The 27,663-nt window shown below is 46.9% G+C and overlaps 1 protein-coding gene across 2 annotated transcripts in view; it reads right to left on the bottom strand.

Moving 5' to 3' along the window:
- agbl4 (AGBL carboxypeptidase 4) overlaps positions 1–27,663 on the bottom strand; it is a 312,915-nt gene that overhangs the window by 80,466 nt on the left and 204,786 nt on the right. For both annotated transcript variants that reach the window (XM_064333328.1, XM_064333329.1), the window contains exon 6: positions 13,826–13,865. In XM_064333328.1, coding sequence (XP_064189398.1) covers positions 13,826–13,865 — 40 coding nt within the window. The remainder of the gene's footprint in view (positions 1–13,825; positions 13,866–27,663) is intronic.

Genomic DNA, 27,663 nt, shown 5'->3' with positions numbered 1-27,663 from the left:
GCAGTCCCATGTCAGCTGGAGTCGCAGGGTGTACCTTCTTTGACGCCTTGTTTCTCACACGATGACAAAGGCTATCTGACACAAGGGGAACTCTTTGTTATTACAAAATAGTCAGGTTGTTACACAATGGGATGGATTTCTTCAGTTGTACTTTAATAGAGAGTAGCACAGTCGATAAATGGCGCTAACAATTTTGTTCTGCTTCGCCTGTCGTAATTGAAAAGCAACTGATGCAGAACTTGGGATGCTTTTTCTCTGCCATGATTTTATTTTATTTTTTTGATTCAGATCAGCCATCAGGGCTGGGGGACTTGGCTGCTGTAATTGAAATGATGAGTTTCCCTGCGGCTTCGGGACGCACTGTGGCATGTTCCTATTTTCCCTGAGTTATGTGAGTTTCAGGCAGGGAGCCTGTTGGCTGTTATTTCACACACTTGTCTCCAAAATGTCGAACCACCAGTTTTCATCAACCACAATATCAATAAATACTAATGTACGGCATAGTGGCGCTGACTCAAAAAACACATTTATAGGATTGCAAAAAGGGTGTGCAAGATTCAGGGAGCATGCAGAAACGCTGAAAGAATAGTTTTGGTCCTCAGCTCCCTAGGGGGTCACTGTAAAAATCTCACCGTGAATTTACAGGTCCTTTAGGAAGCAGTAAAGAACCTGAAAATGTGTAGCAATATTTTTACAGTAAACCCAAGGGTGTTGTTCTTACTGTTTTGGGTGATATGGGCCTTGATTTTAATGTTTTGGGATTTAGTTCACTATGCATTATGTACTATTTTATTAGTCTAAAACCTATGCTTCCAGTAAGAGAATTCCCCCCAACCCCCTCAAAAGAGTATCGGCATTCAACGGTGGCTCAGAAACAGTATCCATCATGATAAGTTATTGTTTGAAATAATTGTTTGCCAAGGTAAAAATAAAAAACACTTGAAATTAAATCAAGGTTTAGGTGCAGTTTGTGCCATTTCTCACATATGGAATCTGAAGTCATTTTGTTGGCCAAGCATTAAAGGAGTGGAGACAAACAGTGCAAAAATATACACACAGCCTCCATAAACAGTCATTCAATCAATACTACAAAGAATATGAAGTGATTTAAAAAAAATAACTCTAGAAAGGCATTCATACAGTATGCCAATACCCTGGGTGCATGCAGCACCCACTTGTTGATCTTAAAGTATTTTACTGTCACCTTTGGACACACTTAAGCACAGCGCTAATTTAGACCAGTGAAATGTAGATATTTATAAGGTAAAGTGCCCAAAAGCTGGAATCTAGACATCTAGAGGGGTGGAAATCTAGGCTGAGAGACGTTTTGACATAAACTGACTCAGATAACCCCAGTATAGCTCAGGTTTTACCTGGATATAGCCTGGCTATATCCTAGCCAGCTAAAAAACTTTCACTTTTCAACCAAATGTAGCCAAGTTTTTATGACCTTTCACCACAAAAATGTTCACCAGATGGCATTTGACCACCTATCCATGATACTTAAATTCAAGTGAGTTCCATTCAAAGACAATATTGACAATGGGAAATTGATGAGAAAAAGTACAAAAAAAAGTACACAGAAATGTTAACTGACATATTAATCTCAGGACAAATTTCAGGACAAGCAAGTACCTAGCTTCAAGCAACAGCACAACACAGAAGACATCATGGACAAAAATAAGACATGATCAATTCTATGTCATCAATAAATATAAACTGAGCAAATGAAGAAAAAGGTGGCTGACAAAAAGTGCAAGCAAAATAGAAACAAGCACTTCTTCTTACCAACAAGAGGGCTGCCATTGTGGGACATGATGATGCAGAGCATCTATCTGAATTAAAGGTCTGAGGAATCCTGTACACATAGATGTAGTTCCAGGTATTGGCAGTGCAGAGCTTCTTCTAGTGTGTGCACACGTACCATTATTCAACATGCCATTTCTTACTAGCTTATTTGTTTGTTTGATATATTGGTCAGCTACATCAAAACACCCTCTTGTACAATTTCATTGTTTAGGTTTCATCAATATTGCATTTGGTTGGGAAGTAAATTAAATGCAATTTTTCCATTTGTTTTGGATGAACAGTTGCAAAGATATCTGTGACTAAATGTGAATTTAGTCAACTTTCCTCACATGATCCCAACACATTTAAATAAGGAGGCAAAAAGTAGTTACATTGCTGTGAAAATAGACAACACCTCCTGCGCAAGTGCTTTCCATGTTGAATTCCCAGAATAAGTCCCGTTTTAGAGCTTGGCACAGGGAAGATTTCTCACATTCAAGGAATATTTAGACACTTGTGAAAATCAACACATGGATGTAAATTAAGTGTAAAAGCTGGTTATGGAAGTAAAACCGCTTGAGTTTTTAATCCTATAATTGTTTAGATATTTAAAATCATGAACGTGTGAGGCATGAAATTATATGTGCACCATAATGATTTTGCTATATGGAAGACATAATAATTTTCATAGCATTAATGTTTGTTTTTTTTCCCCCACACACTGGCTCTCTGACTGCAGGCAATTTTAGCTGATGGAACATGAAATGACCACTATGTATTCCATTTTTTGTTTTTATCTTTTTATAATCAAACCATTTTACCAAACATTATGAGATAATGGGGATTTGGGAGTTCTCACCTCCTGCAGCAAAAGCAATTGAATTGTTAATAGAGATTTAAAAAAAAAAAAAAAAAAAAAACACTGTGTGAGAGGACACAAGCAATGCACTCATAACAAACCAAAGGCAAAACATTAGTCATATCATACGATAGCAGCGATATAGCGCTATGAGATACAGGACGATCCTCAGGTGATTTATGGTCTGCCTCATGGCTATAAAATTATCAGAAACAATCGGGAATGTGGAGGAAGAGCCATGTATTTATTAATGAACAAATCCACCCCAACGCAACACCAGCTCTGTGAACAGAAATCTCACCTGGTGCCCACCGTCATAGTCAAAAAACATTAAAAACAAAATAAAGCAACAAGCAAAAAAATCTAACAGAATAACAACTTGATCTGTCGGCAGACTTGCCAGAGGTGTAGAAGCAGATTAATTAACAGAGCATGAACGTGCTGCAGCCAGTCAGCTCCTCACATTGGTGTCTGTCAGTAGGGGGTGATTATTTGTTTCCGTTCACGCCACTCTGTCCGCCTGTGACAAGCTGCCTGTTGCTGTGGCAGTCTCAGCCAAAACAGTGGTCTGAACCCACACTACAAGGACACAGACTCACTGCACAGCGTCTGGTCTGAACCCACACTACAAGGACACAGACTCACTATACAGCCTCTGATCTTAACCCACACTACACAGACTCACTGCACAGCGTCTGATCTTAACCCACACTACACAGACTCACTGCACAGCGTCTGATCTTAACCCACACTACACAGACTCACTGCACAGTGTCTGATCTTAACCCACACTACACAGACTCACTGCAGTGTCTGATCTTAACCCACACTGCACAGACTCACTGCACAGTGTCTGGTCTGAGCCCACACTACGCAGCCTCACTGCACAGCCTCTGATCTTAACCCACACTACACAGACTCACTGCACAGCGTCTGATCTTAACCCACACTACACAGACTCACTGCACAGTGTCTGATCTTAACCCACACTACACAGACTCACTGCAGTGTCTGATCTTAACCCACACTACACAGACTCACTGCACAGTGTCTGATCTTAACCCACACTACACAGACTCACTGCAGTGTCTGATCTTAACCCACACTGCACAGACTCACTGCACAGTGTCTGGTCTGAGCCCACACTACGCAGCCTCACTGCACAGCCTCTGATCTTAACCCACACTACACAGACTCACTGCACAGCGTCTGATCTTAACCCACACTACACAGACTCACTGCACAGTGTCTGATCTTAACCCACACTACACAGACTCACTGCAGTGTCTGATCTTAACCCACACTATCACAGACTCAACTAGCACAGCGTCTGATCTTAACCCACACTACACGACTCACTGCACAGCGTCTGATCTTAACCCACACTACACAGACTCACTGCACAGTGTCTGATCTTAACCCACCACTACACAGACTCACTGCCCGTGTCTGATCTTAACCCACACTGCACAGACTCACTGCACAGTGTCTGGTCTGAGCCCACACTACAGCAGCTCACTGCACAGCTCTGATCTTAACCACACTACACAGACTCACTGCACAGGTCTGATCTTAACCCACACTACACAGACTCACTGCACAGTGTCTGATCTTAACCCACACTACACAGACTCACTGCAGTGTCTGATCTTAACCCACACTACACAGACTCACTGCACAGTGTCTGATCTTAACCCACACTACACAGACTCACTGACAGTGTCTGATCTTAACCCACACTCACAGACTCACTGCACAGCGTCTGATCTTAACCCACACTACCAGACTCACTGCACAGCTCTGATCTTAACCCACACTACACAGACTCACTGCACAGCGTCTGATCTTAACCCACACTACACAGACTCACTGCACAGTGTCTGATCTTAACCCACACTACACAGACACACTGCACAGTGTCTGATCTTAACCCACACTACACAGACACACTGCACAGTGTCTGATCTTAACCCACACTACACAGACTCACTGCACAGCGTCTGATCTTAACCCACACTACACAGACACACTGCACAGTGTCTGATCTTAACCCACACTACACAGACTCACTGCAGTGTCTGATCTTAACCCACACTACACAGACTCACTGCACAGTGTCTGGTCTGAGCCCACACTACGCAGCCTCACTGCACAGCTCTGATTGGCCATTACACCAAGAGCGCACAGCACAGAACAATCACAAACATGGAGTGTCCTGGCGCCAAGACCAGAGGGACTGCGGCAGAGCCAGAGAGAACCACCAGGACTAACTTTGTACGAGGAAAAAGAAAAAAAACACAAGTGCTGAAGGAGGTGCTGTGAAGGGGGGGGGGGGGGAGCTAGCAGAGGCGGAGCTCCAGAGCCCTGGGGGAGTGTCCAGCAGCAGCAGCTTCCCACACCCAAGGGGAGGATTACCGCAAATCTGATCTAATCTTGGGGTCGATAGCCAACCGTGCGCTCATGCCCCTTTCTGGCCCGGCCCAAAATGGCAGCTGGATTCCTCAAGCTTGTGTACCGATGTGCCACCTGCCTTCAGCCAGCATTTACCCTGCGTTTTTCCAAGCTATTGCCTCATGCACATACGGTACCACGAGTGTCAGGTTCTGCTGGATATTGGGGGGGAAGCAGGGCAGAAAGCAGCACCATGAGATATATGTTGAGGACAATGGGTGCTATCCTTGACCTTGTGAAGCTGACCTCCTGGGTGCAGTTCCACGTCTCAGGTGCCCAGCCAATCACACACTCTACCGCCAAGCACACTTACCAAACATCCCATTCTTGTGGTTGGCAGACAGCCCGATCGACAGGTGGACCCCAACAAAAACACCATTAGTAGTAATGGTCAGAATGTTAGCTTTTAAGCTTTTGTAACATTGTGGGGGGACAGAGTTCGGGGGGGGCACGTCTCCTGCATCCCTCATGGAATAGATGCTAACGTAGAGCACCAAAGTGACTGCAGGGACCGGCACTGAACAAAATGGTACACAATGCAGGAAGCCCATTCGCTTGCATTCTGGATTGAGCCACAGGGGTTCAGAGCGACAGTTACGCAGGCCGCGGCATAAGAAACAACGCCAAATTCTGCGTGTCTTCAAAAACACGGTTCAAACAGGACAATAAATTGCAGGGCCCTGACAGGACTGCGAAAGGAACTCCAGACGGGACGGTTAAAGAGCGCATTGTGCACATGCGGACATGTGAGCGCCGGCGTCAATGGGGCACTGTGGGCCCGCAACAGGACGTGCTTTTATAAAGCTTTCGGGGCCTCTGGCACAGCAGCCAGACATCATGCACCACCAATTAGCAACACACCGCCTCTCTCATTTATCTTTATCGCTGACACATTACCCCGTATTAATAAAAAGACAAGGAGAAAAGCCCGTAATGACACCGCTGATGGGCAGCGGCTGGGGAGACGCGTGTCATTTTCGCCGTGCCCGGGAACTAACGAAAAAAAAAAAAAAAACGCAGGAGAGACGTGCTCACCGAGCTTCTGGCGCTTCGGACGTTGTGGAGGTTGGGTTTTTTTTTTTACCCCCCGTAAAATAAAGAGTTATTTTAAAGGGGATGCGTTGCCGGGAGCCGCGGCCAATCGAAACAGGCCACCTGTGCCAAACGCTAAGGCGGACAGACGCTAGCGCAGGTGTGTGCGCTGGCCCGGCGCTCTCCAGAGCAGGCCGTTATGCGGGGGGCCATTGCCCCTGCCAGGCACGCACGCGCGCGGAGGGGAGGAGGCAGGCTGTCTGCAGGGTCATTTCAAAGCGCGTTTTAAGATGGAGAGAGGATGAAGGCGGCCATTTCTAAGATGGGTATTTAAGAGCACCGATACCCATGATCAAGGGCACGAGGCAGTAATCTGTAATCACTTCCTTCGACGCGGAGGCCGATCTCCAAAACTGCATCTGCCGATCTTAATTGAGTTTCTTTATTTTGTCTCTTAATTAGCACTTCATAAATAACTAATTAGCCATGAAGTACCCAGTCGGCAATAAAAAAGTGATAGCCCATGAAATGAACAGTGGCCCCAAACAGGCGGAGTGGCATGAATTACTAATGTGCTCTGCCCAAAGACAGACTTCCAAACTGCCAGCAAGCGCACCCGCAACTATATTGTGTGACTTGCTCATCAAATATTTAGAGAGGTATCATCGCTCCCCCCCGGCCACCCCGCTGTGTATTTTCAGTGATACGGCAGGGGGACATTGATCTTTCCTTAAAAGAACAAATGGCCAGCGCAGAAATAGCGATCATATTTCAGGGCCGTTCAATCAGGTTCATTAAGGGCCACTCCTACTCCAGGGCATTCTGTATTGATCACCGTGGGTCAAGATTACATATTCCCCCTCTGCAAATATGATTTCTCCCAACTGTATTAGTTCGGAGGATTAGACTGAAAAGACCTGGCTCTGCAGTTGCTGCTCTGAAATAGTGCTGAGGCTTTAGAAACAGGGCAAGTTCACCTTTTCTTAGCCGTAAGCGGACCTGTTAAAATTGATCGAGGGTTTAGCCCTGTAAATATTAGTTTTTTTTCCCTTTCCTTAATTTATGTTAAAAAAAAAATGGTTGGAGAAACTTAAGTTCAAGTTGCTTATTAGTGGGTGGCAGTGTAGTATAATGGGTAAGAAACTGGTCTGATGGTCACAGGTTTGATTCCCGGATAGGACACTGCCGTTGTACCCTTGAGCAAGGAACTTAATATATATGGCTATATCCTATATATCCTATATCCTATATATATGCAATGTAAATGCTATGTAAGAGTTGTGTAAGTTGCTCTGGATAACAGCGTCTGCTAAATACCTGCAATGTAATGTAATGTCTCTACTACACGCCTAAAACGTAAACTACTTCATTACGCTAAACAAGAACAGGACTCTGTGTCGTGAGAAACTCAGCTGTCCTAAAGTATTTAATTCGGTTCTGGGATTTGCAGCTTTTGTTCACACAGTGCACCTTAAAAAAATGCTTAGTGACCGGGGTCAGGACTGCGTTTGATCGGAAGGGACAATCGAACCCATCAGACAGGTAGAGCTGAAAGACCAATGACACGACTGGCGAGCTGGCTGAGACCGCGCCGGGTCATCGCAGCAGACAGCGCGACGGCTGACAGGGTCCTTGCGAAAAGCAGCCTGTCTCTCGGCCCCTCGACGGGGCTGCTGACGGCCTCGGGGGCCTCTGGGATGGGAACAGGAGCCTGCATCAGTAGCAGCTGTGTGACGGGTGCCCTGCCCGCGTAGCTGTGACTGCGGAGAGGACAAGCTGGCCAATGGGAGCCGGGCTCCTGTGCCAGTCATGTGAACCCCCCCCCCCCCATTCTGTCTGTGAGGATGCCAGTCTTCATCCCGCCAACAGAGGCACTTTGGCCAACAAACATCATTAAAGAGAGTGCAAAGGGCAGCTCCCTGAGCATGATATCAATACCTTCACAATCATTTAAATGAAGCATGAAGCTTATTTCATATAATAAGAAAAAATCACCCAACATTTCCACAGAGAAACCAGTGTAACCCAGAATAAATGTAACTCTTGTGTTTGGCCAATACACTATATTTCCAGTTTATGGAATACCAATTAAAGAATTGTACAGTCTGTAAATTGTAAATATGAAGATTGTCATTTTAAAATGGAAGCAAAAATGAAAATGGCTGTTGTGAGTGAGTGGGAGAACACCGCTCGACCCTGAAATACACGATAAGTGGGAAGGAGCCACAGAACTGTCCCCAGTTTCTCTGTAAAACAGACTTTTACAAAAAACGCCCTGCTCAAACAAGGGTTCGGATTTGTTTAACGGCGACGCGGTCGATTCTTAATCAGAGAAATAATGGCCTTTTTGTGAAGCGCCGTCTCGTCGCGAAATGCCTTTCCATTTTATTTCCTATCAGACAAAATCGGCGCACAAAAGGTCTGCAGCAAAGCGCGTCCGGAACAAAGAGAGAGGAGAGACGGCGGATTTGAGAAGCGAACGAGCGCCGGCCCGACCGACTCGGGGCGAGCGAGCAGGCAGCCGCGCCGGGAGGACGTGCCAGCCTTGCCGTGACTGGCGTGTTCGTGTGGAGGCATGCAGATCGCTCCCCTTCGCATTCAGATAGGCGAGTTCGCTTCACGAGAAGGTAAACAAGGCTGGGCGCAGTCCACTACAGGTTAAGCCACCCACTCGAGAGAGAGAGAGAAAAGGGCACAAACAGAAGAGAATCTGACAACCAGGAGTTACCTCTCAACACAGTGTCCAGTGTTCATGCAACTTTAATAGACTACATATGAGTCCAATCAGTCCAATCATACAGTATGTACTCTGTAAGAGTTGATTTAACACTGAACATTTTACTATGCTGCCACTGAGGACACACTGTACAAGTCCTTTTTGTTGGGCTGCCAAACCATATATCCCCACATGAACATATTGTGCACTCCAGATCAAACCCCAGACACTGTGTTCTGAAGCAGGTTGTTTTTACCTTTTCACCTTTTTGTTGAAGCTATGAGTCATTTAATAAAAATTGTGCTAGAATGTATATATCTTATTTTTCTGGATTAAGACTGATATGCTCGTGGTAATTGGTTAACCATTCAATGGATTTATATTTAGCATCTACTTCATTTTTTCCACCACTTGCCAAATGCGAAACAGGTAGTTGATTATGTGAAGAGCGCGTGAAATTATTATTTTTGCAACGCAGAGAATGTTTACACCGGGCGTCGCCGAAAAGCTTTGGGGTAGGCCAGAGACAGATTTTAAAATAATAGTTTAATTACGCTTACTTTACGGGAAAAAAACCTTTCCCGTTGTACCTCGTCTGTTTTCCGAGCGTGCTGAATTATCACGGCTGTTCTCGGTTCATTAGCATGCGCGTGCTTATTTAGCTCTGCCTCTGTGTGCGTTCCTAAAACCACCTGGAAGACAGTCAACAGAGAGCGCCCTGAAGGAGAGCCAGAGCCGCTTCCTTTTTTTTTTTCCCACACTCACTCTGCTTTTGATTTTCTCCCCCTACATTACAATGATAACAAAGTCACCAATAATGAAGTGCAGGGAGATAAAATATGCAAATTTGCAGAGAAAGGATATAATTAGGGTAATAATAGGAAGTGTTGTTTTCACAGCTGCTCGTTTATACAAACCCCAGATAGTGTTTTATAAATAATGTCCTCTCTCTCTCCCTCGCTCTCTCTCTCCCTTTCTCTCTCGCTCTCCCTCCCTCCCTCCCTCCCTCCCTCTCTCAGCTCGGAGCCAAGTCCCTGCACTCCATTAAAGGGACGTCTCCCCGGCGCAGGTAGCGTCCGCGCTGGCCGACCGAGCGGAAAGCAGCCGGGCCGCAGACGCAAGCCAGATGCGCAGGTCGAGCGCAGCCAATGGGGAGGGGGGTAAGAGAGCAGGGGGAAAGACGACTCCAGCGCAGCCAATGGGGACGGGGCAGAGAGTAGGGGAGAAGACGGTCCATTAGCGCAGCCAATGGGGACGGGGGTAAGAGAGTAGGGGCGAAGACGGTCCATTAGCGCAGCCAATGGGGACGGGGTAGAGAGTGGGAGACGACTCAGCAGCAAGGGGCGGGTAGACAGCGGAGCGAAGACGGTCATACACACAATGGAGGTAGAGACGGACGCCAGCGCAGCCAATGGGGACGGTAGAAGACGGACGCTCAAGCAGCAGGGCGGGAGAGAGAGGAGAGCGCCTACGCAGCAATGGGACGGTAGGGCGAAAGCGCACAGCTAGACGCATCAATGCCAGCATTGGTTGGTTTTCGAGTGAAGTGATAAATGTGTATTTAAATACTGCACCTCTTCCACTAGGAGTTTAGCTACACCAGGAGACCGTAGCACGCTCTTTGACTGTTTGGCTTGTTCTGTCGCATCGCACCGCTGCTGAATGACGGAGAAAGAACAGATCACCCGTACGACAGAAGGAGGAGAGAACAGAAAAAACAAACAGCGGGCCAGCGAGCGTGCTCACCGGCGGCTGGCTTCGAACGAACACCTTGAGCTCCGGAGCCAAGCGAGCCCACGCCGTGCCCAGACCGTCACGAGCTACCGCCCGCCACGCGGCCTCCCATCCCAACCGCCACCGACCCTCCCAACAGCAGCTCGCCCCGCGCCGTAACCCTGACAACACACAGCGGCGGTTTCACGACCGCAACACAATGCGGGCGAGAAACACGAAGAGAACGCTCGGTATCTCACCCGCCATAACCCTCGCCGAGTTTATGTGAGAGGCGAGCAAGGGCAGCGCAGAAGTCTCCCTCCGAGACACAACTGTTCCCGAACAAACGGGCGGCGCACGCTCAAGTTGAAAAGTGAGCGATAGCGAAAGATAGAGCTGGGGGGAGGCTCGCGTCCCGCAGGTCCCGGCAGACCCAGAATCACGAGCCCGCCAGTCCCGGAACCTCCAGGCCTGAAGAGAAATGGGTGCGTCATTAGAGGAGATCTGAAGGTTGCCCATTATCTCACACCGCTCCTCTCCGGGCCCGCCACTTCCATCCAAGTCTCATGAATGTAATTGACCTTTTTTTTTTTTTCCTGTAATGGGCAAAGTAAAGGGGGAAAAGGGACTAAACACGGCGAACCACAGTTAATTTAGATCAACACAATACGGCATGGTGTCCAGAGATATGAAAAGGGCATTCAAATCAATAGTTCGACAATAGCTTCTCAAAAGAATGTCCGCACCCAATCTTCTCCTTGTGATTACTCCCAAAATGGCTTATTTTACTTTTTTTTTAATACACAGGGACACACACAGGCTCACATGCACACATGCACACTAACCTACACACACACATACACACACGAACGCACGCACACACACAGTTTTGGCCCTTTTTCCTGTGAACATTGCCGTATGTCTGTGTACCATTGTGGTGGAACAATGGCCAGGACTAATCATTATTTAGCTGTGCCGAGCCCAGAAAGGTCAGCAGTCTGAAATGTCAGGCTTCAATAGAGCCAGATGCGCATCTCTCCGCTCAAGTGTCCAATTAAAGAGGGGGCCAGCGAGGCTGTGGGTGAAGCGCACTTCAGACAGCAGGGCTAATGAGAGCTCCCGGACACCAGGACCCCACCGCGCCGCTCTGCCCGGCTCTGCCACTCCCACGCCGCCGCGGACCGGGCCCCGCGGACCACTCCAGCACCCGCCCAAGCACCCGAGGAGCCAGGCTGCACACACCCCTGAGCCAGGGCCCTGCTCTGCCTGAGCTTATCTGTGTGCTGCCGGGACACCTTCTGCACGCACGTGTGCAGGCATGCACACACATATACACACACACACACGCACATGCATGCACACACACATACACACACACACGCACATGCAAACACACATATACAGACACACACGCACATGCACACACACACACATATACAGACACACACGCACATGCACACACACACATATACACACACACACGCACATGCAAACACACATATACAGACACATACGCACATGCACACACACACATACACAGACACACACACATATACAGACACACATGCACACACACACATATACACACACACACGCACATGCACACACATATACACACACACACGCACATGCACACACGCACATGCACACACACACATATACAGACACACACGCACATGCACACACACACATATACAGACACACATGCACACACATACACACGCACACACGCACATGCACACACACACATATACACACACACACGCACATGCACACACACACACATACAGACACACACGCACATGCACCACCCATAACAGACACACACAAAGCCACCACACACTATACAGACACACCACACCACACCATAGACACCCGCATCACACACCACCCCCGCACACACATGCACACACACACCACGCACACAACACACACACCACCAAGTTACAGATGCACACACCCCACACATGCACATCCACAAACAACCACACACACACACACACACACCACACGCACGCACACACACACACACACACAGCACCACACACACACAACGACACACACGCACACGCACACACACACACACAAACATACAGACACACACACACACACACACACACGCACACACACACACACAGACACACACACACACGCAGGGGAGAAACGCCCTGATAAACATGCCTGTAATCTGGAGGAGGGAGGTGAGAGCGTCTCGTCTGCAGTCTGCATATCAGGCCCACACATCTGAGAGCGCGGGACGCTCTCCCCGAGCCGGAGGAAATGACCTTGCCCTGGAGCGGGGGAGCTCAGCCGGGCGGGAGCTCAGCCGGGCGGGAGCAGCGAGCAGGGAGCAGCGAGCAGCGCCGCTCCCAGCCCAGGCTCCGCAGGGCGAGCCCGCGGCCAATCGCGAGGAGGGCGCACAGACGCAAATCGCTCGCGCCGCGGCGCGTTAAACGACCTCTGCGCCGGTCGCAGGCGAGGCCACGCGCCGAGCTCTCCTGCCGATCGCATCAGCGTGAGACTCCGCCGAGGAAGACACGGCTGAGGAAGAGGAGCGGCAGAGGCTAGCCGAGCGTCGCCAATCTCTCTCTCCGCCTTCTCGAGAAACTGGTGAAGGTCAGCGGTTGTCTTGCGCGGGTTTTTTCGGGGGGGGTGGCAGATGCCGAATAAAGCTGGGAAATCAGCGAGGCTCCAACGTGCTGCACATAAACACGGCTTTAATCAAAGCACATTCGACCGTCCGGATATTTTAAACATACGGGCGCGGCATCCTTCCTGGCTCGCCCATCTGTTTCTCCGCACCGTCCCCGCCGCCGGTGCCGTCACCCAGCTGCTTCCAGAAGATTCCGCGGCGTTCCCCTCCGCCGGAGGAGAGGCTCCTGCTGGGATCCTCCGCTCCCAGCCCGCCGGCGCTCGGGCGGGCGTCACGGCCACGCTACGCTTCATCGCCCAAAACGCCGTTCGCCCACCAGCCCTGAGGCCACATTACAACACCCCCCCCCACACAGCGACTCTTATATTCTTGGCGACACCGTGGAGAACGGCCGGGTGTTCGGGGGAATTAGCGCGCTAATGCGCCGTGATCGCCGTAGGAACCGCGCCGGGCCTCCAGCGACCCCCTTTCCCCAAACCCGGGTCCTCAAGGTGACCAACCCGACCGCGTGAGGATGTGGGTTCACGCCACCGATGCCAGGCGATGAGGAAGAGTAACGCTCTCCAGCAGCTGGGTCCAGCCGACCGCGCCCTGGAGAGACCGGGGTACTCACCGGGGTTGGTGATGGTCAGGAGGTCAAGGCGTCGCTGTTGCTGAAAAACAAAAAGAAGGATGACATCAGCAACACGTCAGAAGGGCTCTTTAAAGCAGTTTCTTTCATTTGGTTGGCCACATTTGCTCTGAATGGAACAATATATTGTTGTACTAAAGTATTAAAATAGGTGATATAATTTATTGTAGACTTTGCCTATGTGGATGGTTATCTGGTTTTACTGACGGATACACATGGAGAAAATGGGACATTCACACACTGGGGTGTGTTTCTCAGCCACACATTAGCCCGCATTAATTTATCTGTCCTTGCACGAGGCGACAATGGCTTCTGATGCACTTCCCCATTATTTCCTTCTCTTTTCCCTTGCCGCTCGAGTTTCGGAGAACATGCCCAGCTTGTTCAGCTTGGCTAAAGACTCTGTGATGGAGTGCGCTGGAGAGCCGGCCCAATTTTACACTTCACGTCTCCTGTTTGGAGTGGGGGGCAGAAGAAGCGCTACCTCACCCCTCTCTTTAACCCGGCGGCAGAGCCGCGCGCTCCCGAGTGCCACATTAATCAACACCTTCCCCTCCTCGATCTGCGTACCCCTCCGACGCCAGATCAGGCTCCGCGGCATAACTGCCGGGGGGGGAGGGGGGGGCGGTGAAGGGGGGAGGGGGGGGGCGGTGTGGGGCGCTCTTCTCTCCTCCTCTTCCTTTAATGTATTCACACAGTGCGGTGTTTTCTAACTCTCTCTCTCTCTCTCTCCCTCTCTCTCAAAGTTGATTGTCTGACTTGCTGGTAAGTGGCCGGGCTGTTGGGAGGCTGCTTTCAGGCGGGTCATGGATCATGGCTGATGAGTGTCCAATCACAGCCTGGCGCTGACTTCATTGCGATGCAGCAGGATTCAAACAAAAACACCCATCTTCAGAAGGCATCTCGAGTGTCCCTCTCCAACACCAACAGTCCTTAAGTCCCCCCCCCCCCCCCACGTTTTTTCATTATTTTTTACCATATTTACTCAAGCAAACACTGGGCACATAACCCTGCTGCGTTAAACACAGCCTCTTCCTCATTATGGTAAATCATCATTTTCAGTTAAAAGTACCTTCTCTCGCTATCACGCAGGCACACCTGCTAGCACATTTGTCAGCAGTTAAGTTGTACGCGCACAGACGAGCAGCCCAAACTGCAGCGAGGTGCCAGTTGGACGGGCTGAAAGGCCGTGCGTTCACCCATCTCTGAGCGCGTGCGGAAGCAGAGGGAGAGGTGGGGGAAGTGCGGGCTGAGGCAGCTCACAGACCCTGACTGAGCAGCAGAGGTCACTGTGACAGCGTGAGAGGCAGAGGCCCCCCTGCGCACCACTTGTTGAGGCTGTTTGGTACACGGACGTGCGGCCACCTGCTGCTCCTTTAGAGTGAGCTGCAAAACGTTGCATTGCAAAGAGAGAGAAAGAAGGAGTTCCCCTTTCCTACATGTATGAAACATGAGTCAGGCATTACAGATCTACAGCTCAGGACCAAAAAAAAAGAGAAGATAAACGGTAATTGAAAGCTCCATTAAATTATATACATGTTTTTCTTCCTTATTGATGTCACCGATTACCTAACCTGCACTGGTATGACTCAAGATGCAGTTGCATTATGATATAGACGACTTCATCGGGAATTCGCATGTTCTGTTGCCAGCCTGTGGTCTGCGGGACTACGTACAGTATCCATGACAGTCTCTTGCATGCGTTAAAATATTTTTTCTGTTTTGAAAAGACAATATTCCCTGATTTCCTGTAAGAAAAAGTGAGAAGTTCATTATTCCGGCATTAGGTGCACCCTCTGGTGGCCATTTTAAATTCTGCCGGTTGGAATGCAAAGAGAGGCTTTTTAAAAAGACAGGGCTGCTCGGGGCAGTCCCCAGATCACCGCTCACCTAATTTAACTTGTCACGAGGAACGAAAGAAAAAAACTGACGGCCACACCAATGAAGCCAAAAACTGGCACTGGCTTATGTAAATACATTGATATTTGCTTTTGATTTCATCTCCAGCCATAAATTTGGTTGAATGTCTTATGGGGTAAATTATTAAGCGAGTTGTGGGCTTGAAAACTCGTGCCGTAGACGATGTGCTTAAACGTCTGTAGCGTGCGAGATCTCACAGGAAGAGAAGAGGCCGGGTGAGCGATCAGAACCAGCGGGCCGGGTCACCGCCACCGAACGGCGGAGAACGCGTGACCCGCCAAACCCGCGGCCAGAGACCGACGGGAAGCACGGCGCGCAGAAGCGCTCTCAGAAGGCTGGAGTCAGCGACCCACCGCCCGGGCACACTGGAGGTGACGCGCTGCGTGATATGAGTGAGTGCGCACCGCCCGGGGAACGCGCTTCTGTGCTGCCTTCGCATGTTTCGTGACAACGTGCTTGGGTCCGTGAAATCTAAAAAAACGCATTCATCACCGAACAGAATGTGGACAGATGTGGATGAGCTGAAAGGCAGCATTATCTCCACCTTCAGACACGTATAAACACTCTTTAAAGAGACTCTTCAAAGGGAACCATTCTTCCTTCCTTTTGAAGGCTTGTTTTTATAGTGTCACAAAAAAAATCAACCGATATTCAGCACAATGCTAATATTACTCAAAACATCAAATTACAGAAATACACACACGCGCGCACACACACGTACGCACGCACACACACAGGGGACAAACACCCGGAGAAATCCGCCTTTTAATCGCACACGCACGCACGCACGAGCAGGCACGCACACAACACCACAGTAAACTTCTATCACAAGCAGAGGGCAGAGGTCTGGCTACGCACACAGGTGAACCCCGCCAGATCAACAAACAGCCTCCCCAGAGGAGGCCCCTCGCGGCAGTCTGATCTCCACCGCGTCTGAACAGAATGCCACCTGATCCGTCTCGGCCTTGCCCCCGCCGCCTCTCCACGGCAACGGGAGGGGGGGGGGGGCAAACGTCTGCCACGGGCAGGGGTGGAAAGACTGAGCCGTAACGCCGTGTCTCAGCCTGCCCCGATCCCGCACCCCGACGCCGCTTATCCTGCGATAATTAATCTACTGTGAATTAGAGCATTACAGCGCGCTAACGCAGCGCGCTAACGCCGCGCGCTTCACACTCTCATTGTGGCTCCTTACATGGATAAGGTGCTTAGCATTTCCCAGGAAGAGAAAGGGAGGAAGAGAGAGAGAGAGAGAGAGAGAGAGAGAGAGAGAAATCACATTAGGAAAGGCAATCCTGGGCAGAAAATAGGATTGCATTAATCTTTATTGAACATGGCCGAGAGCCGCGGAACCGCACCACCCCCAAAAAACCTCCGCCAGCCAGAGGCTGTGACCCTGAGGGCGGCCGGCGTCCCGCTGGAGTCAAAGGGCTCAACCATGACTAGACATGGAGTGCATGTGTGTATGTATGTGTGTGTGTGTGTGTGTGTGTGTGTGTGTCTGTGTGTGTATGTGTGTGTGTGTGTGTGCGTGTGTGTGTGTGTGTCTGTGTGTGTGTATGCGTGTGTATGTGTGAGCGTGTCTGTGTGTGTGTGTGTGTCTGTGTGTGTATGTGTGCTGGGTGCCAGTGTGTGAGGCTGTGTACGTGCATGCTCGTGCGAGGTGTGTGAATGTTTGTTTCAGTGTTCTATGTTTGCGTTTGTGTGTGTTTGTGCTCGAGCGGTACTGCGTGTGTGTGATAAATCGAGCTCCAGGTTTACAATGCTGACCACTTCACCAACCATACGAATTTCCAGGCAGGCAAAAGAGTGGAAAGCACTGGGAGTTTGGAGCTCTGAAGTTGAGAACACACCTAACCAGCTCTTACAAACATTAATCTGTAAAAATATGCTTTTATTGATTTTTTTATAGATGCTTTTTAATAATAAAATATGACAAATGTTTGAAAGGATGAGAGGAAACTGTTTACTAAACCCAAAACATATATTACCATCTAATTTGTCACTTATTTTATGCACATTGAATATTCTTTCATTTTGCTGCACACAGGACTAAATAATACAGAAAATACCCAAACCTTCTGTATTCATTCTATCAGGTAGATTTCCCAACTTTCCAATTGGGGAGAAATTTGCAGTGGCTGATACCTTCTACAACTGAAAATTAACAATGTAGGACTGCAGATATGGAAACAGCTATAAAACCTTTATGTACCCAAACATATATATATATATATATATAATTAAATATTCATGGACTACCCAAAACCCATTTGCAATATTTTTTTCCCCTGAATTTACTTTTCACATTTGCTGATGATTATCAGTAGACAAGAGAATAGGTCTATTCGAAATCCAACCACAATTTTCTCATTTCTTATTTCAAATTCACACGAGGTCAGTGTTAAAATTATCATTAACCTTAAGTTATTTTTGCATAATATCAGTCTGACCATATGGAAAATATCAGACAAATAATATTAGCTAAATTATTACAATTTAGCCGGTAATGTCCGTAAGGTGACATTAGAGCGAAAGCGAGGACGCCAGCCTTGTGCTCGCATACCCGGCGAATAAACCTTAAACGCTGTCCCATGATTCTCTGAGCAGAGGCCGTTAATTATTGACCCTTCCGGACCCGTCCTCTAACAGTTGTGCTCCTGATGAGGTAAGGGAAATTATCGGAGCGCTGTTTAAAGCGTCTGCTTCCGTTTCTGCGGCAGGATTAATTGTCCTTGCTCGGTGTCCCTGGGGACTCCCCTGTCTGATGCTGTCTGGTCCCGGGTCAGAGTCGGGGGGGCGGGGGGTGGGTACTGGCTGAGGGTGAATCAACAATCTGACTCACATCTTCCACCCCCACTTCAGAGAGCACTGCCACAGCATCTGTCCCGGAAACCACGCCCCCACCCCCCCCTCGTCCCCCCTGTCCCCCGCGTCCCCCGTCTGACTCATCAGTGCCCCTCTCCTCCAGGTTTCACGTCCCTCGCCTGGACCTGCTGTATGTTACCGCGGGAGGGCACGCCCTAAAATTGGCTATGGGTGCTTTTCCCTTTCTCCCTATGTTCTTCCACCGCCGCAGGTCAGCAGTGAGGTAATGGTAGTGTAATCCGCTGGGTTGCGCGCGAGTGTGTGTGTTCGTGTGTGTTCTTTAATGTGGGGGTTCCTATGATGTCACATTTGTGAGTCATTGATATCATTTGAAAACATTGGTGATGTTGTAAAATACAGCCTTTAAAAATAACCTACTAAAATAACCTGACCTCAGTGTTCACAATTATATAAATGCAGTACATTAAAATATTTTCAAAAACAACAATTAACCACTACTTGTGAAGGAGCTGGTCTTGTTCCTGTGATTTTAAATGTAATTAACACTCAACTTGGGGTTAACTAAACAATTGTTTAGCTTTTTTCTTCATCTGTTTTCCTTGTTTTAAATATAAACAATATTTTGTTATGAAATATACTTTGAATATTTAACTGATATCAATTACCAAACAATAATGTTTAATTTAAATAACAGCCCAGTTTCTAATTAAATGCACTTAGATTCTTCTGTGCACTCCAATGAGCAAAAACAAAACTGGATTTTAAAAATGAGTCACTTCACAATTAACTCTCAAGGGAAAGCGTTTTAGACCAAATTGGCATTGGTAATGTGCAAATAGAAAATGGCCTACTACCACTCCTTAATATGCATTTAATGTGGATGGACATATGAAAAACACATAAACTTAGACATGGGATAGATAAGTATAAAAATGCACTCTCAAATTTATACACAACATTGCGACCAATTAAAATGTGAATTTGTGTACATTTTACAATATACGCATCCATGATATCATTATTCACACTTAGGACTTAAGATATCAGTACTTTTACACAGTTTTAATATACCGGCCCATTAATATGCACAACAAAACTGAAAGTCATTTTTTATCAATCCATTCAAGTATTTATATAATCAGACTTGCAACTAAACACAGGAAGGTCTGGTAAAAATGTCAGGTCCAAGTCAGGGAGACTTTGTAGCGTGACCAGAAGCCCTTGGTTAAAAATACAGCGAAACAAATAAAAGATTAATTCCTTCAGAGAGAGCAGCTCCCCTCAGACTGAAAGCCTAACTCTCTGCCACCTGTGTTCAACTGAAACCCCACTCTTGCAGTCCACATTAGACCAGAGAAATCTAATAATGCAACCCCCCTCCTCCCCAACAGACACCACTCTCCGATTCAGCAGTTAAAAGCCATGATTGAATTTCATCTTGATTTCATTAAATATTCATAAAGGCCAATTAGAAGGGCAGCTAAGCTGGCTGAGAGGACCCCTTTCCATCATTCTGTCACAGGCAGTCCATCAGAAGGCCCCGCTTGAAAGAGGACCCTGAAAGTCCATATGTCTGACCCCGACGGCTCCATCTCATAAACCAGGCCCGAGACAGTCACACAACGTCAATAATATCACCCTTTCTCTGCCCCTTTTAAAAATGAATCAAATCTACATTCGGGCAATATCTAACCCCAGACACACAAGCCTACCAGTCAGAACTGTTCAGAATTGTAAAATGTGCAATTAAATGTAAAGACACATTTAATACTGTAAGTAGCCATTATGACTACAACACAACATTCGTAGTTGGATAGACACAGTGTAGCTATGCTGTATGTTACATGAAGAGAACATGCATTGCTGTGGCTACCGATGCTGTGAGCCAAAACACAATTTTAGCACTCGTAAGAAGCATGCTCTGGATGTAGGGAGCTTATTTGTCATGGTTAAACACCCAAAAAAACAGATGCATATTTGTGAAATTCATTAAATCCCTTCAGCAATTATAACGTATTGTTTCACATAGGAGACCAAACACCAAAGGCTGGAAATCTCTAATTACGGGACCACATGTCTACTTTCTGAAGCAACTGATTATTGCTCTTATTTCTTTTTTGTCACTTCTATGGGCTAACATACATAATTTTGGAAAAAATCAGATTTTTAGTTAAAGCAGCACAGTTACAATTACAGCAGCTTTAACACAGAATGCAAATAAGGAAATATCATTCACCAGTGGGTCTGTTGTTTGGTCAATTTGAATCCCATGAAGAGACAGAAATCTAAATGCCTTCAAGTTTGGAATAAAACATAAAACATGATCAGAGAAATATGTCTGCAACATTTTTGTAAAAGCTTGGCCCCAGTATAACCAATTTAGAAAAATATTATCTTGAATTTGTAGTTAGCTGATGTAATTTTAGACTAGCAGCACTTTAGTTGTAAAATATTTACCCCGTCAGAAATATTGGAGGCTGACTGGAATTTCAATGAATCAACGGTACTTAATTTTTCCTTTTATTTGAAAATAAACAATGGTCAAAGAAACATACAGTCTTATCCTTAGATTAGCATTGCAAAACACATTACTAAGAGAGAAAATTGTTTTTATACTATGAAGTGCTTGTATTTAACTAATTAATTATTTAAACAACCTTATATAACTGGTCATTCACAAGCTGGAAAGCCAATAAAAAATTCATAGTTATGATCATAATATTAAGTCATTTCCTTCTTAATTACCTTAACATATGGTACACTACCTTCATAGATTATGTACAGTATGTACACTGTTATTACCCAGCTAGGTTTGAAAATCAGCCAGCAAGCTATGATGGCAACTCATATATCTGGCAGTATAGACTGAAAAATATTTATTTCAATCCATATTGTCCGACCAAATGTGGAATAATGAAATGATGTTTTCATCCATGTAATACACGCATAAATGAATTTTTAACTTCAATTTCCCGCCACAAATAAAACTTGACGGAGGACAGGGACAGTTAAACTCCATTTAATGAAACTTTTCCTGAGTCAGCCACACTGCATATATCAGAAAAAGTCAATGAAATTCAATCCGCCATTTTTAACCATATCACTCAAGGGGCATGTCTTTCTATCACACTGAAGGTATTTCAACCAGAACATTGACTTCCACCAACGAGATTCCTTCTAAAAGCGGGTATGTAGGATGTCATTACTGAAAAATTACACTCTGTGCCCCCCCAGCCTTCCTTTCAACGCTCAACAGACGGTGACCCCCCACTGACCTGGAAGAGAATCAATGACACCATACTCACTTCATGACAAATCAACGACCAGAGGGGACGGATAGCATGGTCAATGCACCCCGACTCACCAATTATTTGCCTGCTGGAATTTAAGTGACCCTTTATTGATAAAGTGCACTACAAATGACCTGGTATTTACCAAAAGACGGGATCAATGACACCCTACTTACACAATTTAGCATCGCTACTTCCTCTTGTGTAATCCAGTGCAATAATCTTCCCTGTCTTCTGAGCCTCGGATAGCCAGCCCATTGTTTTGGCTCTAGGTGTTGAAAAAGGATTAGGAAACGGCAACAAAAAGAGCAAATAGAGCTTAGCGTCTACCGAGGTTTGATGGTGATCACAGTGGACTTTCATGAGTTACACAGGATGTTTTAGTTTTACTTGTTTATTTACTGACTTTGGGTTTACTAAAATACATCCCTCTGGGGTGTTGTCCTCCAACAAAAAAGACCGGACACAATGGTCCACTGTGTGTTGCACTGGTGCTGTTGGTGAGGGGTGCTGAACAGGACTGGAGAGTGTGTCTTTGTGGCTTTGAGTGAGAGGTCTCTGCAGCAGGAAGGTTAAGGCTAGGGGAAAGAGCATCGCTGATTTGATTTAATTACGAAGTGTGTGCTAGCGTGTGTGTGTGTGTGTGCGCGTGTGTGTGTGTGTTGTGACAGCCCGGTCCAGCGCTTGATTGTGGCTCGCAGGAGACGGGCACACAGTGAGGAGCGGAGCGATTTGCTAATCAGTGGCAGCACATCGCTAATCAATCACAGGTGATCTGCAGTTACCCGGCACCAGGCAACACAATTACCCCACCCGCCACTCCGGCCTGACGGGAGCAACACCGGAGGCTTATTGAGGAGGACAGGTCTGGCAAATGTGACATTTATAAAAACACCGAGGGTCCCTGCAAACAAGGAATCAGAGGAACACAGCAGTGGAAGAGTCACTATCCTCTGGTGTAATGTGACTGACACACCCAGAGACAGAGACAGACAGACACACACAGACGCACGCACACACACACACACACACACACACACCTCAGCAGTATTTGGTGTAAGAGAAGGCTAGTTTGACCTTCGGTCTCAGTTTCTTTGGAAGCTGGTGTTGTGGCAGAAGTGGTTTAGCGAGTAGGGAAAATTTGAAGCCACAAGGTTGCGGGCCTCAATTCCAAGTGGGCCAATGCTGTTGTCCCCTTGAGCCAAGTACTTAACCTGAATATCCAGCTGCATAAATGGATAGGTACTGGAATTTTAAACCCTGCCCACTGCCTTGGAAAAGCTATTCTGCAAATATGTACTCTTGAAAATTCATTCGACTCGCATTCATTTTAAATAATCTTTTTCTTCACCTGATCTGTTACCATTTTACTTTGTTTTCCACAATCAATGTCAGTATTTTGTGCAAATCGTACGACAGAGACCAAGTAATGACAAACAAAATAACACGGAAAGACGGAAGTGACCTTTTTTAATGTCTCAGGCTCATCCAGGTACGGAAATGCATTATTTGTTTAAGGTTATATCATGCACAGCTCATTACTGCAACACACTACTTGCTGTGGTAATTAGAAATGACAATAATTAGTGTGCTAGTGTGCTAGTATTCAAGTTTACAATCCCATAAACCCTACACTTAATTCAGATGGCTGCACGAAATACACCATTGGGTAAGAACTGGAGGTGGAGGGGGAGAAGGGGCTTTTTAACTGAGATTAAGTGTTGTAAAATGAGTGAAACATTTATGAAATTTTCCTTTCCACTTCACAGTGGTTAAAGAAAATCTCACAGATGTTGACACGCAGGCAACCCAGATGGAAATTGCGAAGGAAAGAAACTTTTAATCATAACTAGAGGACCAGAGATGTCACAGAACCTGTCAGTGGAATGAATCTTTCACAGTATTTGACTAAGCTGCACTGATAGAGTACACAGAATCCACTCAAAGCAGAAACCCAAGGAACATGTCCTTTTCCATACAGTGACATGATGAGAAAAGTTTTCAACACTGTGAAAGTGGTCCAGGTGGTGTTTCAGTGAAAAACACCAGCAGGTAGCAATATGATGGGAAAAGTGATGTTGTCGACTTACCGGAGTTTTTAAAAATGTATTATTTCAGTTATAGTGATGTTCTCGATTGATTATTTTCAATGCTTACAGTTCCTGACAACCTGCTGGCTTTGCAATTGCAATTGTAGGGGCATTTGTGGGTCTGTGATTTAAAGCAATAATAAATAAAAAAAAACACTTGAAATAACTCCAAAGCATTTTGAGCAGTGCTGTTATGTGCTCAGAGGCCGTACACACAAACACATTCATTTTATTGCATTTATTTACAACTCTCATCCTCATAGCTCCAACTCTATCGTGGCTGAAATGAAAGCACTACGCCACCTGACCATCCTCTCCCGATCTCTCCATACCCCTGCACCTAACTGCCGTAAAGCGCAACGCGGCCATTCCAAGCCTCCTATGTCATACGCGGGATTTCCATCTCACTTCTCTCACCTCGGGTCCTAATTAGTTAATTGGAGGCACGGCCTGCCGAAGACGGCGGAATTCTCCGCATGTCTACGGGCCCTAATCAGCGGCTAATTAAGGAGAAGCTATAAAACCCGCACGAGCCCCTTGGCCCCTGAAACCGGCCGGCTCTCTCCCTCCCCCCCCCCGCCCCCCCCCTTTGTGCGGGCTGAGGCAGGGGGAACATCAGCGTGAAGGATGCTCGTCCAGAGGGCGTCGACGAACGCAGCGCGGGAGAGCGCCAGCATTTCAATTAGGCGAATGGAGCGCGAATGAGGAAATAGCCACGCGCAGGCCTTGAGTAGAGTACCGCAGGCCCACTGCTGCCATGTCTGGTGAGTCGGGTTGTGCCCTCATGATCTGACAGGAGAGCTCATGAGTTCCTCTCACTTACACCCCCACCCCCCCAAAAACTTTACCCAACCCATCAGTCCATGCAGGAGCATCAGGATCTACGCAGACATTTTTTTTCTCCCCTCCCTCTCCCCAGATAAAATAAACAAGAAAGCAGTAATTTGACGCATCTGTAATCACCTTAGCCACATCCTCGGAGCTGCAGGCTTTAATTCTGCACGCTTTTAATTTGTTTTCACAGCGGTTCGAGCAAATTGAATTTGTTAATTAAAGCAGCAAAATGAAATGCTGAGCATTATTGACGAGATGCTAATTGAGTTAGTGTGGAAATTGGAAGGGGGGGTGGGGGGGGGGGTCGGGCGTGGGATTGGGGGGGGGGGGGGGTTTGGAGTATCAATAGCCAGGACAAATCATATTAGAGGGGAGTGTGAGAGAGCGGCGCGTGCCAGGTTGTCCCGGCGATGCGATGCGAGGCGAGGAGAGGAGGTGCTCCTCCGCTGCGCCTCCTCTAGCCTCGCCGGCAGTCAGTCAGGGGGAGACGCGCTCCCGTTTCTCCCGCGATCCACTGGCAGCGCAAATCAGCTTAGCCCTCACAAAAGAGCCGGCGCAGTGGAAGCACAGCTTCGGCGGGAGACGTGCTGCAGAGGGAGTGGGCGGGGCGATGGCGGAGACATATGCTGCTCGGTGTGATGAAGGAAGAACGCTGCTTTCCAGGCTCCGTGTAAAAACGCCTGACGTATTCTGATGGGATATTGACTGCATTAATGCGCCGGGAAGTGCAATCGGGATAACAGAGGTGTGTGTGTCTGTGTGTGTGTGTGTGTTTGAGACCATGATGATGAACCAGCCAGTTTCAGCTCCGGGCTGAAAGGCTGAAGGGCTTCAGTGAACAGTCAGCTGTGAAGACAGGACCGGTGACCCCGAGGAGCGAGGTGGGACAAGGCCAGAACTCTCATCACCCTTCCCCCGGACATCTTCTCCACCTCTGTCACAGGGTCACAGAGTCAGACACAACATTGCCTCTGTTTACAGGACGAGTCACACAAAAGCGCGGGGGGTGTGGGGGGGATGGGGGGATGGCGGGGGAATGAAACGTTTCACATAAGACGATCCGGTACTGTACCCGGTCGATGTTTTAAAAACGCCTAATTAATGGCCTAAGCGTGCCAGTAGCCAGCCTCCAGTCGCGGGGCTTTAGCGCTGAGGAAGCGAACGCGCGCAGCGGTCGCATGCGGGCGGGCGGGGCACGGAGAGCTGAGGGAAGTCAGGTGTGACACTCTCGCGGTGGAGAGTGTGTGTGGCTCCACCGTGGCTCCACCGCTGCCTCCACCCCCATCCCCCCACCCCCACCCCCACACCCCCACCCCACCCCGCCTCAGCCGCGGCAGAGCAGAGCAGAGCAGAGCAGAGCAGGGCATGGCAGTGAGCAGTACTTAAATCACAGAGGTGATTATACAGCTAATTACAAGCAGTCCTGCTCTATTGATAGGGCCTCTGCAGCAACTGTGCTTGACAATGCATTTATTCCTCTCTCTCGCTCTCCCCCTCTCTCTCTCTCTCTATTGGGGGAAGAGACAAGAAAAAAGAAAGGAATGACAGAAGAGAATAAAAGGTAGAAAAAAGAAATAGAAATCGAAATAGATATAGAAATAGAAATAGATCCTACTGTAGATGTGAACATTTAAACTAGACTTATCAGAATTTATGAGAGTCTGATGTGATCTAGAACATAAATATTTGAGGAACTAAACACATTATCTTAATTAGAGTATTGATATCACTAGCTGGAGGTAAGTAGTAAAAATGTGGATAGCAACCATTGGGTGTTTGCTACTTAACAGATTAATACCATCACTTATTCTAATCTCCTTGTTGGCTTGTTTTAATACCTGGCAGCCTTCCCTTACATAAGGAAGTTATGTGTTCTTTTTTTATCTGCTTATTTTTTCCTGTGCAGTTTGGCTCAAAGAGACTGAGCTGTAATTCTTGCAGTCCATTCCTACAGAAATCCTAGAAGCTGTCCATCATCCAGAGTGGAGAAGACAGCACAAACAAAAAGCTTCCTGAATACAAAACACACAAACATCTAATTAAGAATTTTCGAGACAATGCCATTATTCTAGATGGAAAGGTAAGTGAATAAATAAATAAATAAATAAATAAATAGTACCGTTATAAGGCCACACCAAGCATCCCAATGTAAACAGTTTTCAAATTGTTTACTCATTGCTTAGACCAATACAGACCAATAATTAAGGTTACTGTAAAATTTACAGTATATATTGACTTTTATTTATTACCCTTGCTATTTGTTGCAGAAGTATGTAAGTTAATGCCCCAAAGTGCTGGTTATACCATGTTCTGTACTTTTGATTTTAAAATGTATTAATTGCTAAACTAATTCTAACATTTTTAATGTTTGCATCTATGCTATTATTTTATTTCTACACTGAGAGAAGTTTAGTACAAACTGTGCTACTGCCAAAAATAAATGCTTAAATATGTAAGCTAAACCATGTTTTTAATGACAAAAGGAAACTACGATCATAATTTTTATGCAATTGTATTTATATTTAGCCAGACCATATTATTCCAATGCAGGGCAGACAATGTATCAAAGACTAAGGAAGCTTGGTTCTCTTACTGACAGTCCACAACAAGAAGGATATGTCTATCTGGAGTGTAGCTAGCTTGCTAAATAACTACAGTATCTAGTCAGCTTATATCAAAATGTGAGAAATTTGAGGGAATTAACTTCTGTAAGCTATCCTAGCCAGCCATATCTTCTGCCTGTATTGAAAATGAAAGTGAACACATTGATGTTCCTACAAGAACCAATGCTGCGGCAGTACAAAAGCGTATTGCTTTCTGGTCTATAGAGTTAATGTTGACATTCGACTAAAATTTAATT

The sequence above is a fragment of the Anguilla rostrata genome, chromosome 4, assembly GCF_018555375.3.
Source record: "Anguilla rostrata isolate EN2019 chromosome 4, ASM1855537v3, whole genome shotgun sequence".
Lineage (NCBI taxonomy): Eukaryota > Metazoa > Chordata > Actinopteri > Anguilliformes > Anguillidae > Anguilla > Anguilla rostrata.
Note: the sequence above shows the minus strand (reverse complement) of the source record. Positions and strands in the feature narration are given on the sequence as shown.